Source organism: Glycine max, chromosome 18 (assembly GCF_000004515.6).
Source record: "Glycine max cultivar Williams 82 chromosome 18, Glycine_max_v4.0, whole genome shotgun sequence".
NCBI classification, from domain to species: Eukaryota; Viridiplantae; Streptophyta; class Magnoliopsida; order Fabales; family Fabaceae; genus Glycine; species Glycine max.
Window position 1 is genome coordinate 52,682,277 of NC_038254.2, and position 17,250 is coordinate 52,699,526.

General features: G+C 29.4%; 1 protein-coding gene and 1 non-coding gene across 3 annotated transcripts; both read right to left on the bottom strand.

Annotated features, from left to right (window-relative positions):
- Positions 1 to 1,566: 1,566 nt before the first annotated feature.
- LOC100813224 (brassinosteroid-responsive RING protein 1) lies at positions 1,567 to 2,626 on the bottom strand. The gene has a single exon (XM_003552357.5). It carries the CDS (start codon positions 2,245 to 2,247, stop codon positions 1,735 to 1,737), a length of 513 nt encoding a protein of 170 aa, XP_003552405.1. The 5' UTR covers positions 2,248 to 2,626; the 3' UTR covers positions 1,567 to 1,734.
- An 11,719-nt stretch (positions 2,627 to 14,345) lies between these two features.
- On the bottom strand, positions 14,346 to 16,574 carry LOC102668560 (uncharacterized). 2 transcript variants are annotated; one of them, XR_005889729.1, is made up of 6 exons: positions 16,147 to 16,574; positions 15,768 to 15,837; positions 15,611 to 15,689; positions 15,404 to 15,487; positions 15,167 to 15,327; positions 14,346 to 14,608 (listed from the first exon to the last, which is right to left on the bottom strand). It is a non-coding gene; the product is annotated as an uncharacterized protein (transcript). The 2 variants fall into 2 exon arrangements; XR_005889728.1 differs by having other exon boundaries at positions 16,087 to 16,574.
- Positions 16,575 to 17,250: the final 676 nt, after the last annotated feature.

The following is a 17,250-nucleotide window of genomic DNA, read 5'->3' on the forward strand; positions in this document are numbered from 1 at the left end:
ATTTTATTTCTTTCACTTTCCATCCTTCCAAACCAACCCTAATTTCCTACCAATCATACCAAAAATTCATTAACACGTGACAAACTCGAATTTGTAGTTGAATCAGTATTATTACGAAGACCACTCATTAATTTCTATTTCGGGCAGGGCAATCATACCACCGTCCCGGAACAAAAAAGGGAAAGTTATTCCTATTATAAATTTACAAGTGTAACTTTTTGGCATACGACAAAGGTGAAGTTGTTAAAAAGGATAATGTTAATAATAAAAACATTAATAATAAAAAAATATTTCGATGAATATATAACTATTTTCTCTTTTACTTTTTAATATCATTTTTTATTTATTTTCTTTAGCCATGCATTATTTATTAAATTTGTTAGATTTTTTTAAACCTTTTTTCTTTTATATCTATTGCAGTGTATCTTAAAAAAGATGCAGATCAATATTTTTAAAAAAAAAATTGAAAAGTAAAAAATTAAATATTTAATTTAAATACACTAATAGTATAAAAAAGATTTCATTATCACCTCATTATATATAATGAATTGTCATCTAAGATAAATTTATTAACTTTTATAATAATTATATTAAAAATAAAGAGATATATTATGAATTTGATGGTTAAGAAAAAAAAAGAAAAAAACACAGATTTCATTTTCTCCACTAACAAAAATTAACATTCTAATAATTAATATTTTAAAAAAATACATTGGAAATGATATAAAAAATATTTATAATTAATTATTTGTATACTAACAGTCATTAAATTCTATTAAAATTAAAACTCACTGTTAAAAGAATACAGTATCTAGTTATCTTCAACTACAATGAATGATCACTAGATCTGGTCCCCCGATACCTGCCTGTTTCCATGTTCATTAACAATGCCACGGCAACCATAATAGACAAGACAATTAACAACCACACATTAATTTTTCAAGTTAACAAGCATCGTTAAAATAATACTACTATTTCACACTATAAATATTACTAGTAAAAAAGAATAACTCTAATTTCTATGCCCCGGTTTAGGAAGACCCAATATCTCTAGCAACATAACAAGAATATTGCCATCACATATCATAACAATACAAATTAAAAACACTTAATCCAAATCCACCTTATTATTAAATAACTAAAATTTGTTTTTCCTTTTCTTAAATATAAAAATATTTAAAATTTATTAGTGTAAAAATTTAAGTATATTTTTTATTCTCATAAAATTAAAATATATTCTTTTTTCAAAATAGGATTCAAGACATATGAATTTATGTGCATTGTTTTTTTTATATTAATTAAATAAATAATCAATATAAAAAATATCATATTTCATATCAATTAGATACATAATTAATAAAAAAATATCACATTTATATTATTTATTAATTATCAATTATATACATAATTGTTATAAAAAACCATCATTGCAAGTATGGATCGATTGACTCCAACCTACTTCCACGTTAAAAACTGACACAATTTCATTTTATGAAACCTAAAAACATAATGAAAATTTGTACGTAGTACACAGAATGATAGAAGTAAAAGTTGGAAAAAAGTATATACCAATCCAAAAAATTCTGATTTTTTTTATTGATACAATGTTTTTGTTTTAATTAGCTATATACATTTCGCTACACTAGCTGTCAAGTCCCCCACCATAATAATAATATGAAAAAAAGATATAGTGCTATATAATTATAAATATATAAGTGGAAAAAGAAAAAAAAATCAGAGAGAAGCCGTGTAATCGTCTTGGTAGTAAAACTGTGAAACTCCAGAAGCTGCCCACAGTCGCTGATTGTATTCTTCGAGCTTGTGATGCGGCACAAACGGAGTTCTGCAGAGCGGACACGTCTTCTGATCGTGATCGACCCAACGGTCCACGCACCACCGGTGGAAAATGTGCTTGCAGTTCGCCATACACCGGATTTCTTCTTCCGAGGAGAATTCGCTCAGGCACACGGCGCAGCCCGACGGCGGAGGATCCCCGTCGGCGGCTGCCAGGTCGCGGAACGCCGCCACGGGGAGAAACTCGCGGATGAGGAGGGCGGAGAGAGTCGGCTCGCGTGGCGGAGGCGGCGGAGGGAGGTCAGAGGCGGCGGAATCGGTGTCGAGGAGGTCGGAGATGCGGAGGAGGCGGAAGAGGGCGAAGACGAGGGAGCGCAGCCACGCGAGGAGGGAAAGCGCGTGGAGGAACATTTTCGGAACCAGCAGCTCCGGGTACCCTACGGGAAAACCCATCGTCGGGCGCGTGAGACTATACGCGCTTTGTTTTTTAAGAAAAATAAAATAAAAATGGATGAATTTTGAGTATTATATTCTTTAGAGAGAGAAAGTGGGAAGAGCAAGAGATGTTCTTTGTAAAGAGTGAGTGAGGGAAATGAGGAAGTGGGGGTATATATACTGGAAGTGTTTGGAGGTGATAGAGTTACTGGCTGTGACTTAGGAAAGGAGAAAGACCAATGAGAGATGACGTAGGTTAAGGGCAGGGTTGGTGGATGACGTGTACTTGTGAAAATGGGAAATCCAGTACGCTTCTTGTTTGGTAAACGAATATAAATCTAATACACTTTTAATTTTGATAAGTAATATAATGTTATTTTAATGGAGTAAGTAATTAAGGAAGCTTCTTGTATTTTTTAAACGGTTTTCAGTTTGAATTGTTACATTAATTGTTTTTTCTCTCCGTATTATTATTTATGTGAAATATTTATTAAAAAATTTAACTAATCATTTTAAATAATTTTTTTCTTCTCAATTTTCAAATTCAGCTTTACGGTATATTAATCCTACTTATGAATTGGACCCATTTTAAAAGGATATATTTAAGAATTCTACACCTTCACGCTCAATACATCTTACTTAATCGTTAAATCAAAATTGTGAATGTTACAAATTAAGGGAATCGAAAGTTTAAATAAGAAAAAAAAATCAAATCGTGAGTTTTACAAAAATAAAGAGATCAAACGTGCAGTTTAACCTTTATTTTTTGCATTCAAATTCTGAAGTATTTTAAATTGATTATGTATGCTTTTATAATTTAAATACTTTTTATTCTACATTCTAGGGATTCCTATATATTAGTTGATCAATATGATTGTTTCGAGTATATATATATATTGATTATACATATTTTTTCTATAAAAAGAATTAGACAGATATCTAGTCAGGACTACAATTTTTGTGGGTCAGGTTAATACCATATTCAACAAAAGAATAAACTTCCAAATGGACTAACCAACACTCCAACGGACAAGGCTACAATTAATAATTCCATCTAAATGAACGTAAGAAAGAGAGCACTGGAAGATATGTGACACGTTTATATTATTATTTTTCAATGATGTTTTGCTGATAATTTGATAAAAAATAAAAAAAATAATTGGATAATAATACTGTTTTTATTTAACAAATTGTTCTATTATATAGAGTCGTTTTAACAAGCCAAAAAGAGATCGAGTACATTTTGCAAATAAAGAATAATCTTAAAACAATGTATATAATTTTTTTAGATAATAATATGCATTTGGCATAAGTACTTATTATTTACGGGAAAAAATCTAATCATGTCAGGAGAAGATCCAAATTTAAATAACACTTACATTTCGTTTTCAACAGTTTGGATACCATGTTGTATATTTAATTTAATGATTTAATGATACGGATGGATATGGACGAATTAGCTAGGTTAAGTTTTTTGTTTTGTCTTCATAAATTAAAGTGCGTATGGTTTGCTCTATCCTTTTGCAGAAGCTATGTTACTTAAAAAATATTGCACAAGTCTCACATGCTTCAATAGGGAAAGAGTGTGTATAGAGGGCAAAATCATCATCATCATCCTTTTCCTATTAACAAAAGAAGCAAATTAATCATCTTCTGAACGGTCATATATAGAATCATAATCTACGTGTGAAGAGCACGAACGATTATATGATTATGAAGAACATGAACAATCCATCATGTCCTGTCTCAAGTACAAACATATATTTAATTATGTTCTATATCGATCACTTTCTAAAAATATGTGGTATATTCATATCATGAGCCTATAAAAATAAAAAATAAAAAATAATACAGTTTAAGACAAACATGTGTTTACGCTTTTCTGAAAGCCGCATAAATTATTAGAGTTCTTTTTTTTTTTCTTTCAATTTCTTGAGGTGAAAAAAAATACAACTATGATGCTTACTATCAATTTTCTAAAAAGAATAAGAAATCCTATCTCTTATTATGCGGCTGTTCCTGTATTCCAATCCACTACAATCCAAACATACACTATATAAGTATAGTACGTTTGAGGATATTTTGGAGAATAAAAATATAATTTAATAATTATGTATGGTTAGTGTAAACATTTTTATATTGTTAATTAATAAAAAATTATTATTTATATAATTTTTAAGATAATAATTATAAAAATTATCAAACTTATCATATATCATAATTTATAATAGATAACAATATAAAATTATTTTATACTAACATAATCTATTTTTCAAAAAAGATAACTTTTATTGAGTTGTATAAGAAAAAGGTACATATATATACACCAATAGTACTATAAAGATTTTTTACTCAATCGTGTAATCATAAATTATTCATGAACGAACGTAAAAGTGTATTAAAGAGGAGATCGAAATTTGGTTACACAATTATTTAAATATCTAAATTTTAGTAAATAATTATTTAATACACAATAATTTTTTAAAAATATTTATTATTACTTTTATGTGTAGAATTAGAAGAAAATTAAACATATATCAACTCAAAAATTCAAAAATATAATTTTCTTATATATTTTCGTTATTTGTGTTTTTAAATTTTAATTTTCCTTTTTTTTCTCTTATATATACGTAAAGGTTTCCAAAGAACGAGTAGCAAGATCCCATGTCCTCCCTTGGATCCGTCACTTAAGTTACCATAATGATTATCTAAAATCTTTCACACTAAAAATATACATCTATTAAATTAACACATTCTATATATCAAATCACTCTATGAGTACAGGTTACATAAAATCTTTTTCTATTAAGACCCACCACATAAATTATAATCCAAACACACCCATTTATATACTTCTTGCTCGTTGCGTGAAAAGTTTACAAACAAATAAAAATACACACAAATACAAAATGATGTTATTTCATCAAAATATTTTTGCTTGGCATAATATATTAATATTTTTTGTAATTAATATAAATAATGTTTTTTTATATGGGTTGTAGTACTCCTTATATTCCTGTTGGTAAATACTTTCTTTAAACAAAGAAGAAGAAAATATCCCTTAATAAAATCTTGTTAAAATTTTACCAATAAGGGTTAATTAAGTGTAAGGAATCATTTGTTTTCGCAAAATAACAAACTACTTATTCTTATGAGAAATTCACCTATTTAATATTTGTTCTTACAAGTTTTCCAAAGACCCTGAATTAGTTTTCTTACAAGAACTGTAATTAATTTTATTAGCCAAAAATATATGATGAAAAAATAATTTTACTTATAATTGATTGGTGACATTATATATAACTCTCATCATTCTATTCATCCTAGTGTAACACAATTTGCTAATATATATTATTTTAATACACTCGTTTTATCAATTGTCATTTATTGCAAATCATATAATTCTCACTTTCTATTTAATAAATTTTCACTTATAATTTTAATAAACTTTAACTAATAAAAAAATATGTTAAAAATAACTCTCCTCGAATAAAACATATTCCCTCATGGCACATGTTTCCATTGCACTTGACACTTGTTTTCAGTATCAACAGTTCAACACCGATGGGGTAAAATCTAGGTCAAACTGTTCTTTGGAAGGATTGCGTATAGACTAGAAAATCAATTACGCGTCAAACGTTCAAACTTGGTCAAACAAGTTTACTCGGCGATATCCGTTGGATCAGGCTAACATGGACTTACAAAGTGAGAGTTTTTGTTAATTAGTGTTATTAGGATATTAGTTAAGAAATTAAAACATAATATATTTATTGTGTAAATTATAGAAGAGTGTAAAAAAAAATTATGAATAGTATAATTTTTTAATAAAATTTTTATTTTAAATTTTTAAAATAATATCCTTAAAATACTAACTAGCATTTATCTAAAAAAAATGATATTCATACACTCATGCAGTTTGTTTTTGGTACATGCAAATAAAAGATGAGAAATTTTAGACTGAGAGAAAAAAAAGTAAAAAATTTGATAAATTATTAGATGAGCTGAAAAAGTGATAAATAAAATAAAAGGAAAGTAAAAATATTCTAACTTTTTTTTATTTGTTAAGCATAGTAATTAGGATTTTAGTCTTTCCAATAGTACTCAAGATATTTCCATAACTTTCAAACCATTAGGTGTTTATAGATTAATTCTCCATTGAATGAAAGTCATACTTAAAATTTCTTGTTTAGTATATTTCTAAGTTTTGAGTTTTTTTTATCGATTATATGACTAATTTTTGATTGAGGTATAATTATATTTAAAGTTTTTTTTCTCTAAGAATGTATTACGTGTGAATCAAATCTAAATCATCTGTACAAACTCAATTTATACTTATTGAGTAAATACTCTAAAAATATTAGTATATGATTATATGGATATCGTTATTTATTATTTATTATTAATAAAAATATTGTTTTTCACCTGTCAATTCTATCTTGATTGGGGGGCTTGACGTACGAAACTCATTATAAATCTCTTGAATCTTGTGTGACAATAACGAATCAAAACGATGAGTGAAGGAAAAGAAACCAGGAGCGTAGGACCATGCATAGTGGTTGAGAGAGCATAAACAAAAAATGCACGTCGAATTGAAAGTTGGAATGAAATCCTTCATTCAAGATTTATAATTGTTTTTCTTTCTCCAATAAACAGAATTCGCATTTGATAGGAAGACTTTACACGTTATATTCCTTAGAATATAAAAAAAAAGTAGTCATTCTAACTTTTTTTATTGTAAAAAAAAATAAAATTTCTTGTTGAAGATATAAAAAGATACACGTTAAATATATAAGAGAAAATTAGATCAATTCAAATCACCTCAGTCTAACGAGTAACAACACATTGTATCCTTTTTTTTTCACACACAAAGGTTTTTTAATGTATATCAAAAGTATATTTCATTCAGCCAATAAATATGGTCAATACATTTAAAACATTTAATTATTTACAAGCATACCAAGTTTTGTTAGCTATTTATATACAAAAGTTTAAATGAAACTATACAATTATTGATCTGTTGAAACTATACTCTTCTTGAGTGGCATTTTTCCTAACTCCAGTTAAACCACACTAGCAAGCTAAGGTTCCTTGTCAAGGTTTGACTGTGAAGTATTTCATGTTATGAAGTCACCAATATACGTACGCTCTAAGAAAGTACTAAGAGTACTCCTTCGAGAATGAAGTTTTCCATTTTCTACTTAATCACTAATGAAGTACGTGAAGAAATTTTCAGTAAATATTAGAGAACCAAAATCTTTCATTACTTGTTGTAGTAAAGGAAAAATTCTGAAAGCAACTATGGTCTATGGACCAGCCAAAGTCTGGCGTCAGTTCCATCAATCAATTCCAATTAAATATTAAAAGGACGCTCCCTCCTGTAATCCAGAAGATCCTAATTATTCATTCCTTTCCATCATCCAATACAATGATAATATTTTTTTTTGGGTTAGATTTTATAATGATAATATAATTGTATATATGTTATTAAATTAAATTTATTAAAATAGTACTCTAACTCAATTGACTGAGTAGCAAGTTGTTGTAATTAAATACTTTGAGACCTGTTCTTAATTCTTATGGGAAAAAAATTAAATTTAAAATACCACTTAGCGTGTGATTGTGGGATGAGGCTCCTCTGAGGATCGTTTATTTAACCAGGGAAAAGGAATCGGAAAGAAGAATAGAGAAATTGCAAGAATCAAAACCTGCGTCTCTTTAAAGAAGTACTGGATTCCCACAATATAAAGTTCTTAACAACTTTTGAGGGACTGCAATTACTTTTTAATTTTTTTTTTTTATAGATTCTCCATGGGAGGAGACAATCCTATTTGAGCTTTATATGATCATTATGGGTCATAAATTCTTCCTACTTTCCGTTGATTTACATGTTCGATAATAATTAAATTTTAAATTAATTATGATTAAGATTAATTAAGAAAACATAATTGAATAAATTAAACTATATTTTTTATTTGTAGAAATCAAACAGTGTTAAAGAATTTAGAATAACTCACCTAATACACTTAACCAATTGAATTGGACTCTTTATTTTTTTTTTTTTTATGTAAATGAGTTAGACCCTTGACATAAATTAAACTATATGATTTCGAAAACAAGATATTAATAAATAAGGCGTAACTTTTGTCCAAAAAAAAACAAATAAGGTCTAACATTTAAAATGTTTTATATTTGCCAACATTTAAATTTAAGTTTCTTTAAAAAAAATAAAATTGAAGAAATCAACCGTGAAGGTATAGATTTTTTTTTCAGTTTACGAATAAAATAACGCCATTCATTTATCATTTTACATTTCAGTATTTTACAAACTCTTCTCTCTCTCTCACTCACTGTTTTACAATTTGATTTATACATTTTCTATCTTTGAAAAAGTTTCTTTAAATAGAGTTTTTTTTTTTAAAAAAAAAAACTTTCTAAAATTTACAAAAAAGTAAGTTTTTCTCCAATATATATTAATTCAATGCATAAACACCATATATTTTAAAAATTAATTCGCAAACAATGTTTCAACGCACTTCGATGAATTACTTTATGTATGATTCTATTTTTTCTAAACATTGTTAACATATATTCATTTTTTTATAGGAATACACTAGAATTTTACAAAATTCTTATAAAATATCAATAATAACTATAAATAAAATACAGCAAAATCTAAAAAATATTCACAAATAATTAATTTTATGATCTTTCTCAACTATATCACTTTATTCTTTATAGAACTATCCGTGTTTTCTTGAAAAGGAAAAAGGAAGAAATTAATTTTTGATTTGGTGTGTTTACATCTTAAAGTGATTTTATTTTTAACATATTATGATTCTCATTATCGCATAACGGATCAAACTGGTTTTTAGTCATTAAGCTCATATTAATTGATAGTCAAATATGCTGATCAAATTAGATCACTTATGTTAAATTCATAAAAGAAGATAAATAACTAATATAAATATTATAATATAATATGTAACTTATATTAATTAATTAAAAATTATTAAATTGGTAACACTTGTTACATCAATTTTGTAAATAACATTTGGTTTTAATAAGATTTCTATGAATTCTTTAGAAAAAAATGTTTTCTATGAATTCTTGTTTGGGTAATTAACTTGCAAGGTGACCACAAAAAAAGTAAAAAGGAAGAGAAAAGAGAATCAAAGCCATGAAATCAAACATGCCAAGTATTTCAAAACGTATATGAGGCTATGAGCTATATCTCCCTGGCAGTTCTATTGAACAGATTTATTGACAATGTTTGATATTTGAAGGTTAAGCATATATTGCTCAAATAAAATCAAACAATTCTTTTATGTTATACACGTTGGCACGTTGCTGATCACAATAAATCACAATATTATAAATTACAATAGTTGTCTGACACAACACGATTGTAAACATGCTGTAACAGCACAGCATCAAGTCATTCATTAACCAAAACTACAATTCAGTCCTTGAGCTTAAATGATGATACCAAAAAGTTTTTCTGTCTAATTCATGTGAGTGCTTCACTTAATTAAGTATAAGAAGAAAGTCAGGAGGGTTTCAACAACTTCAATCACACTCTTAATTAACATTGGCTTATTTATATAAACAAAACAACAAAAGGGAACATAATTTCCATGCAGATGTAGTTCTGATTTTGAAACCTGGCCTACCTTGTGATCTGTCTCTGATCACATATATAATGGCCTCAACACTGTTGACCACACGAAAAGAAAGATATAGATAAAAGGGGGATTAACCTAATAAGCATCACGCACATATATAGGGGACCAAGTGAACAGGGTTTTGGACATGTCCATTATTCAAAAGGACAAAGGGAATCAAAAGGGGCAAAAGAAAATTAATATGGACCATTGGTGATGGTGCATGCGAACCCGATTAACCAGCATGCATAGTAACATGGCTGGGTTAACATTACCGAGCATATAAATCAACTGATATAGAGTTGTTTCAATTTAATCAGAGATCTTGAGTTCAAAATTCTAAATATGCAACTACATATTTCAAGGAAGAATTTTACTAATTTTACTCAATCGGTTTAAATAAGATTGTCTCTAATAAAAAATACGTGATAGATAAAAAAAAATGGTTGGATTAACAAGAGGACATGATCACCCTGATGAAAATGAATGTGGCTTGATTCGTGCACCATAATACATGATTCATATGAAGTGATATCAAGTCAGAGCTAACGTTTGAGGTTTGATTGGAGTGCTATGTTTTCGGCTCTGCCTGGCCATTCCAAGACACTAATGGCCCAACGGTTAGAATACCACATTGCAAAGCTATAACCTTTCTCTCAACTTTTTCAATAGCGCCAAGTTCCTACATATACTGACATGAAGTTGAACTGAAAATGTATGGATTATGGGTGAGACACGACTGTCAATGATATTAAGAAATTTGCCTTAGAAAAGAAAGTCATCATTATTTATTATTACATCAATTAATAATCATAGTTAGGTGAGGCTATTATCATTTGTACACTCCCTAAGGAATAATAACTGAAATTTAGGTTTGGTTCGGGGATCCTCACATCATATGATTTTTTGGTATCGAAAAATTTAACGGGAGAGAATGATTCTTCTGTTCACCCTAAGGAACGTCTTTAATTAGACTCAAAGAACCAATAGAAATATTTACATGCCACTTACAAAAAGAGGAGTAGAGATTTGAACTTGACATATGGTATGAAAGACTCTAATAGTCAACAATTAATTCCATTAGGACTCCTCATATCACATGTTAATTACTACAAATCAAAATAATAAAGTTTATTAAATATTTTTTTTACAGCAGAAGTTTATTAAATATTGAAAAACACAAATACTTAAATGCCAAATAATGTGTCCAATACACTTAATTTTAAGTTATTAAGATTCATGATAAATATTATTTTTATTATTTAATATGCGTTATGCATAGTTTTGAATTGCAGACTGAAATTAAAATTTTCACAATCGTGTATTATATATAACCATGGATTTGCTTGTAATATAATATTTCAATATTGTAATTGTAACAACAATTTAGATCGACATGTTTAGTAATTATTGTTTTAAGAAAAATAACTAGTTTTTTTATTAATAATATTCTTAAAAAGTTTAAAAAATAAACTAAAACTAAATACGTAATTAATTAATCTATAGGAATATTGCACATGTTATCTTAACCGATCAAACCTGCAGTATTTTTTATTTATTTATTTGATATCACATTCGAACCCATAAATGATTCAATCAAATATGCACAAAATGAATTAACGTGGAAGATTTCACTACCACAACTCCATTTGTTATGATATCATAAGAAATGAGCTTTACTGCTAGGCTACAATTTTTGTCTAAATTTTTAGAACAGTGTTGCCAACAGCTATACATGTGCCAAAAACATAGAGTAGGGGACAGAAGAACAATTGTTCAAGTAAAGGTCATTTGAAAAAAATGATATGCTACAATAGTACTAAGTATTATCCCAATACATAAAACCAATATGTTCAATCTGTGTCTCCCATTCGCACTTCACATCAAACATGCACACCCACGTGCTCACCTAAGGTATTGCCTTATCCCTCCAATTACTGAGTTGCTAATTCTTTGACTCTTGATTTGGATCTTTTAGTGTTAAGTCTTTCGGTGGTCCTCATGATCTGCTTAGTCTATGTCGCAACTCCATCATTTTATTCCTTCTGATTTCAGTATGATTTATGATGTGGACGCTTCAATTTCACTTCCTTTCATCTTATCTTATTATTATAAATATTTATCAGTGTCGTTGCGTGAGACAATTAGCCGAATGAATAGATTAAGTGTTTCAATGTGATTCTAAAATAAGATCAATCAATTTAGTAGTAGGAAGAGGAATATGTAAGATAAATAAATCTATTAAAAATGAATTTATATGAATTTAGAATATTTACATATATAATGCTTATTTGTTGAAGATCGACAAAGTGATCCTAACTATATCGAGTTTTAATATCATTATATTTTAGTTTCAATATTTTGGTGTTGATCACCAACAACACCGATCCTAACGACACCAAACTTTAATAATCTTACATTTCATATACACACAAAAGGTATCATAATAAAAATTAATATCATCATTTATACATCAAAGCAAATGTAAATTGTCATTAACACGTCATTTTTTAAAATTCAAAATAAGGACCCAATAACTTGAAAAAAAGGAAATAACATGAATTTAAAGCTCCCGCTAACCAAAAATATCAAAAGAACTCGCAATGCTCATGTTTTCAACATATCGTCTAAAAACAACAGGCCAAAGTTCCTTGGTCAACGGATCAACCAACATGAAATATGTGTCCACATGATCTGCCAGTGTGAAATTGTCTTTCACAAGATTTCTAACAGTCAAGTACTTCAACTCCAAGTGCTTAGATCCTCAAGAAGACTTATTATTCTTTGTATAAAACACAACAACATTGTTATAAAAAAAAATCTTCAGTGACCTAGCAATAGAGTCTACAATGCGAAGTCTTGTCACAAGATTCCTCAACCAAACAACATGAGTACTATCAACAAAACAAGCAATGAACTTTGCTTGCATAGTAAAAGAGTGAACACGAGTTTATTTCTTACTCTTCCAAGATATTGCACCTCAGTCATCCTAAAGATGTATCTAGAAGTCGATCTTATCATCAGGGCACCCACCAAGATCTAAATTTGTGTATCCTACAACCTCCAAGTTGTCAACTCTACTATACATAAGCATATACTTCTTAGTCTTCTGCAAGTACCTCATCACCTTCTTAGCAGTTATCCAATGATCACTCCCAGGGTTTGACTGGTATCTACCAAGAACGACAACTATGAAAGCAATATCAAGTCTAGTGCATACTTGAGCATACATGAGACTACCTAGAGTACTCCCAAAAGGTCTATCATTCATATATCGATTCTACGACACTTTCAAAGATAGTTTTAAACCGTCTTTGTAAGCAACATCTGGAAAGTCAAAACTTTCTACAACAGTTCTTAAAAAATCATATTAAAAAACTATTATTCTAAGACAGTTTTTTGGAAAATAATCATCTTAGAATATATTTTTTTAAAAAAAATTGAGAATTCTAAGACAATTTTCTCAAAAATTGTCTTAGAATGTTTACAATTTAAGACGATTTTCCAAAGAGTCGTCTTAGAATATAATTTTTTTAAAAAAATAAATAAAATAATATTAGGATTCTATAAGATTTTCCCAAAAATCATCTTAGAATATCTACAATCTAAGATAGTTTTTTAAAAAACTGTCTTAGAATGTTTTTTTAAATAAAATAAAATATATTTATGATTCTAAGATAGTTTTCTCAAAAACAGTCTTAAAATGTAAAAATTCTAAGACAGTTTCAAGAGAATCATCTTAGAATATCATTTTAAAAAAAAAATTAAAAACTCAGTCAGCATATTCAATTCTTCTCTGTCTATTTGTTTCTTTTGCTTCATAAATTATTTTATAAAGTAATTTGTTTCCTTTATTTATTAATATTATGAATTAAACCATAATTAATTCATTATAAGACATTATAATTAAGATATAGATAGCCTAATAACCATAATTGTAATCTATACAACAACCCATACATACTAGAGTAATAACCAACCCAATACCAGTAATCATCAATTGGTATATCAAATCCATTGAGAACATTGTAGCCAATTGTGTCGTTCTTGAAAGCCGAATGCTAAAACATAGTTTTCATAATTATTTTTACATAAATTTCTATAAACCACTAGCAATAAGGATATAAAAGCAAGAATAAATTTAATTAGCATGTATGAGATACATGCATCCATCTTGTGGCAGTAAATTCATTGAATGAAACTACTCTTTGTACATAGGTAAGAGGTGACAACCAGTTACCCCAAATCCACTATGGCTTAATCATACCTATATGAGTAAGAATCAAATCATTAATTAAAAAAAACTCCATTATATCTACATTTTATGTAGTAGTTCTTGGTGTAGCCTACCTTTTGGGATAATAAAATTTCCACTAACCATGAATATAAAGACATCTATAATTTTAACATGGGGAATAAAGATCTGTTGGGTTTGCATTGCAAAAGAACAAGGTGTTGCAAAATAAACCAACAAATCTAGATTACTAGCAAGATGTTTTAAGGGAATTCTAGCATCCACAAGTGCACTGCATGCTGCATTTATTGCACATGGAAGAAGTTACATATTAAGTCAAGAAAAAAGAGCAAAAGATCCAGAAGCATAAGTTATGAACTGCATCCTCTGAATGCATGGCATTAACAGGGTGAACAACTAGTATTTCCTTTTGGAGAAAGCTGTTTTGATTTGGCCTTTGGAATAAACTTGGCACCCGATCAAGCTACAAAAGAATACTATAATCATGACAAAGATTGTCTTGTTCCATTACAACGAATTTAAAACCAATGATAATGACTGATGACATAATTTTAATGAAACGTCTATAACTTGAATTTTATTCATTAATTAAGAAAAACAACACAAGCAGATGACACAAAATTTGGGTGACCAATATAATGCAGTATGCAATTTTGAGTTACTAAAGTTAGCCAAATATTCTTTTTATTTATTTTGAGTTAAGTAATTCAAAGTCCAAACAGACATTTACAATATAAATAGATAAAAATAAATAAATAATATATGCACATCAAACAAGGCTAATTGTTTTTCATGAAATAGAAACAACAAGAGCCAAATTTGGAGTCTGCATATAAAATAAATAAATAAAAAACACATGGGAAAAGAAAGTTGGATACAATGCTAATAAAATTGGATCACAGTTTTGCTACCCAAAAGAAACATGGCTAAGGTTATTGATATTCTTACATTTATAATGATTGTAGTATAAACTATAAACTGAAATGGACAAACATCAACAGGAAAGGATACTAAAAGCTACCTTTTTTTAGTTTCTGCTACTACCAAAGCATTCATGACATTTATAAAAGATTCATAGCATTCAATCACAACACACTTCATATATTCATCTGCACATATGCATCTCCAAAGATCAGAGTCTTTTCCTCGAAATTGAGCTTCCATATCCAATGCTATGGGAATCTACAAATGTAGACAACAAGTCAATTATATGAACTGGTAACAAACATAAGCATATGGAAAAATAAATCTCACAAACCTTGCTTGCAAGCAGAAACAATGGCCATTGAATTATTTTCAAGTTAGGATCTGATGAGTATGGAACCATCAAAAGATCCATCTCCTTGGAGTAATGCAATCATAGTTCAGTAATCAAAAGATGAAGGAGAAATAATAGAAGCTAGGTTTTAGGAGAAAAAACAACTAAAGAGTTTGGCTCTTAAGCCTTTCCTATCACTTATGATACCTTCCTCACGGAAACTGCAAATAACTTCATTCTATAATTGAGCAAATTTAGCAGCTTCCCTCCTTCTCCTTGCAGAAATCTACATAAACACGGAAAATATATGAAGATAAATAGTTATTCAAATAAAAAAATAAAACAAATGAATCTAGAATCTCACCTTTGGGATTCCACTTTGGTTTCACAGCTTCCAGCTCAGCTTTGTTTTTGTCGACGCCAAATCTGTTCTTCTGTGAATAAAAAACTTCGTACCCCATTGCCCAGAGGCTCTTCGCTATGCGAAGGTATGGGGGAGAGATATTGTACGCAGCCTTACCCTTGCATATGCAAAGAGGCTGTTTCCGGATTCGAACCCATGACCAACAAGTCACCAAGGCACAACTTTACCGCTGCACCAGGGCTCTTCTGTGAATGAAAGAACAAAAATCGATTAATTAAAGGAATTGAACCCAAAAATGAACAGGCTCGACAGGACCCACCCACGGACCCAACTTCCTTCCATGAAAGCAGATCCAACCCAAGTAGCATCCTAGTTAAACCTCTCTTCATCGACAGAGAAGACGAGGGAGACATTCATGACGACCATGAGGTAAACCTCGAGGGCAGAGGTGAAGGTGAGTAGGAGGAGTCGGGGAGCCTAGTAGCGAGGAAGGGGTGAGGAAGCGCGGGAGGGTGGAGAAGACGAAGATGGTGGTGGCAAGGTGAGGAAGGGGGAGCTGCCAGATGCTGAGTGAGGAGACACGACACATATAAAAAATTAAACCCTAAATCAAAGACGGTTCTCATGGAATTGTCTTTGAAATGTTGGCAATAATTATAAAATTACCACCACGCTTAAAACTAAGACGGTTATGAAACAACCATCGTTAAGCACACATCTTAAAAGACTCATTTTTAGTAATGATTCTTAGGACATTGGTCCTTGTTGAATTTGTCACCTTTGACAACTAGAACATCTCTAAGGTTACAATTCTACATATTGAATCTCTCTAAGACTATCAATGTAAGCCTTTTGAGATAACCCGAGTGTATGCCATGATCTATCTCTGTGAATCTCAATCCCCAACACAAAAGAGACCTCACCAAGATCCTTCATGTCAAAAAATCTTATTAGCATATGCTTTATCTCATGTAGCACGCCAAGGTCATTAGAAGCCAACAATATATCATCCACATATAGTACAAGGAAGATAAATTTGCTCCCACTGACCTTGAAGTATATGCACTAATCAACCTTATTCTCCTCAAATCTCATGAAGGTCACCACTTCATCAAATTTTAGGTACCACTATCTAGAAGCTTGTTTCAAGCCATAAATCGAACTCTTTAGTTTACATACCAAGTTCTTACTACTACTAATACAAAAACCTTCAAGTTGTTGCATGTATACTGTCTCACTCAAATCACCATTCAGAAAAGTTGTCTTCACATCCATTTGGTGAAACTCCAAATCAAAATGAGCTATGAGGGCCATAATGATTCTAAAGGAATCATTTGTCGATATAAGTGAAAGAATCTCTTTAAAGTCAACACCCTTCTTCTGCATAAAATCTTTTGCCACCAATCTAGCCTTAAATCTCTCAATGCTACCATTTAAGAACTCTTTTATCTTGAAGACACATTTACAACCGATTGCCTTGAAA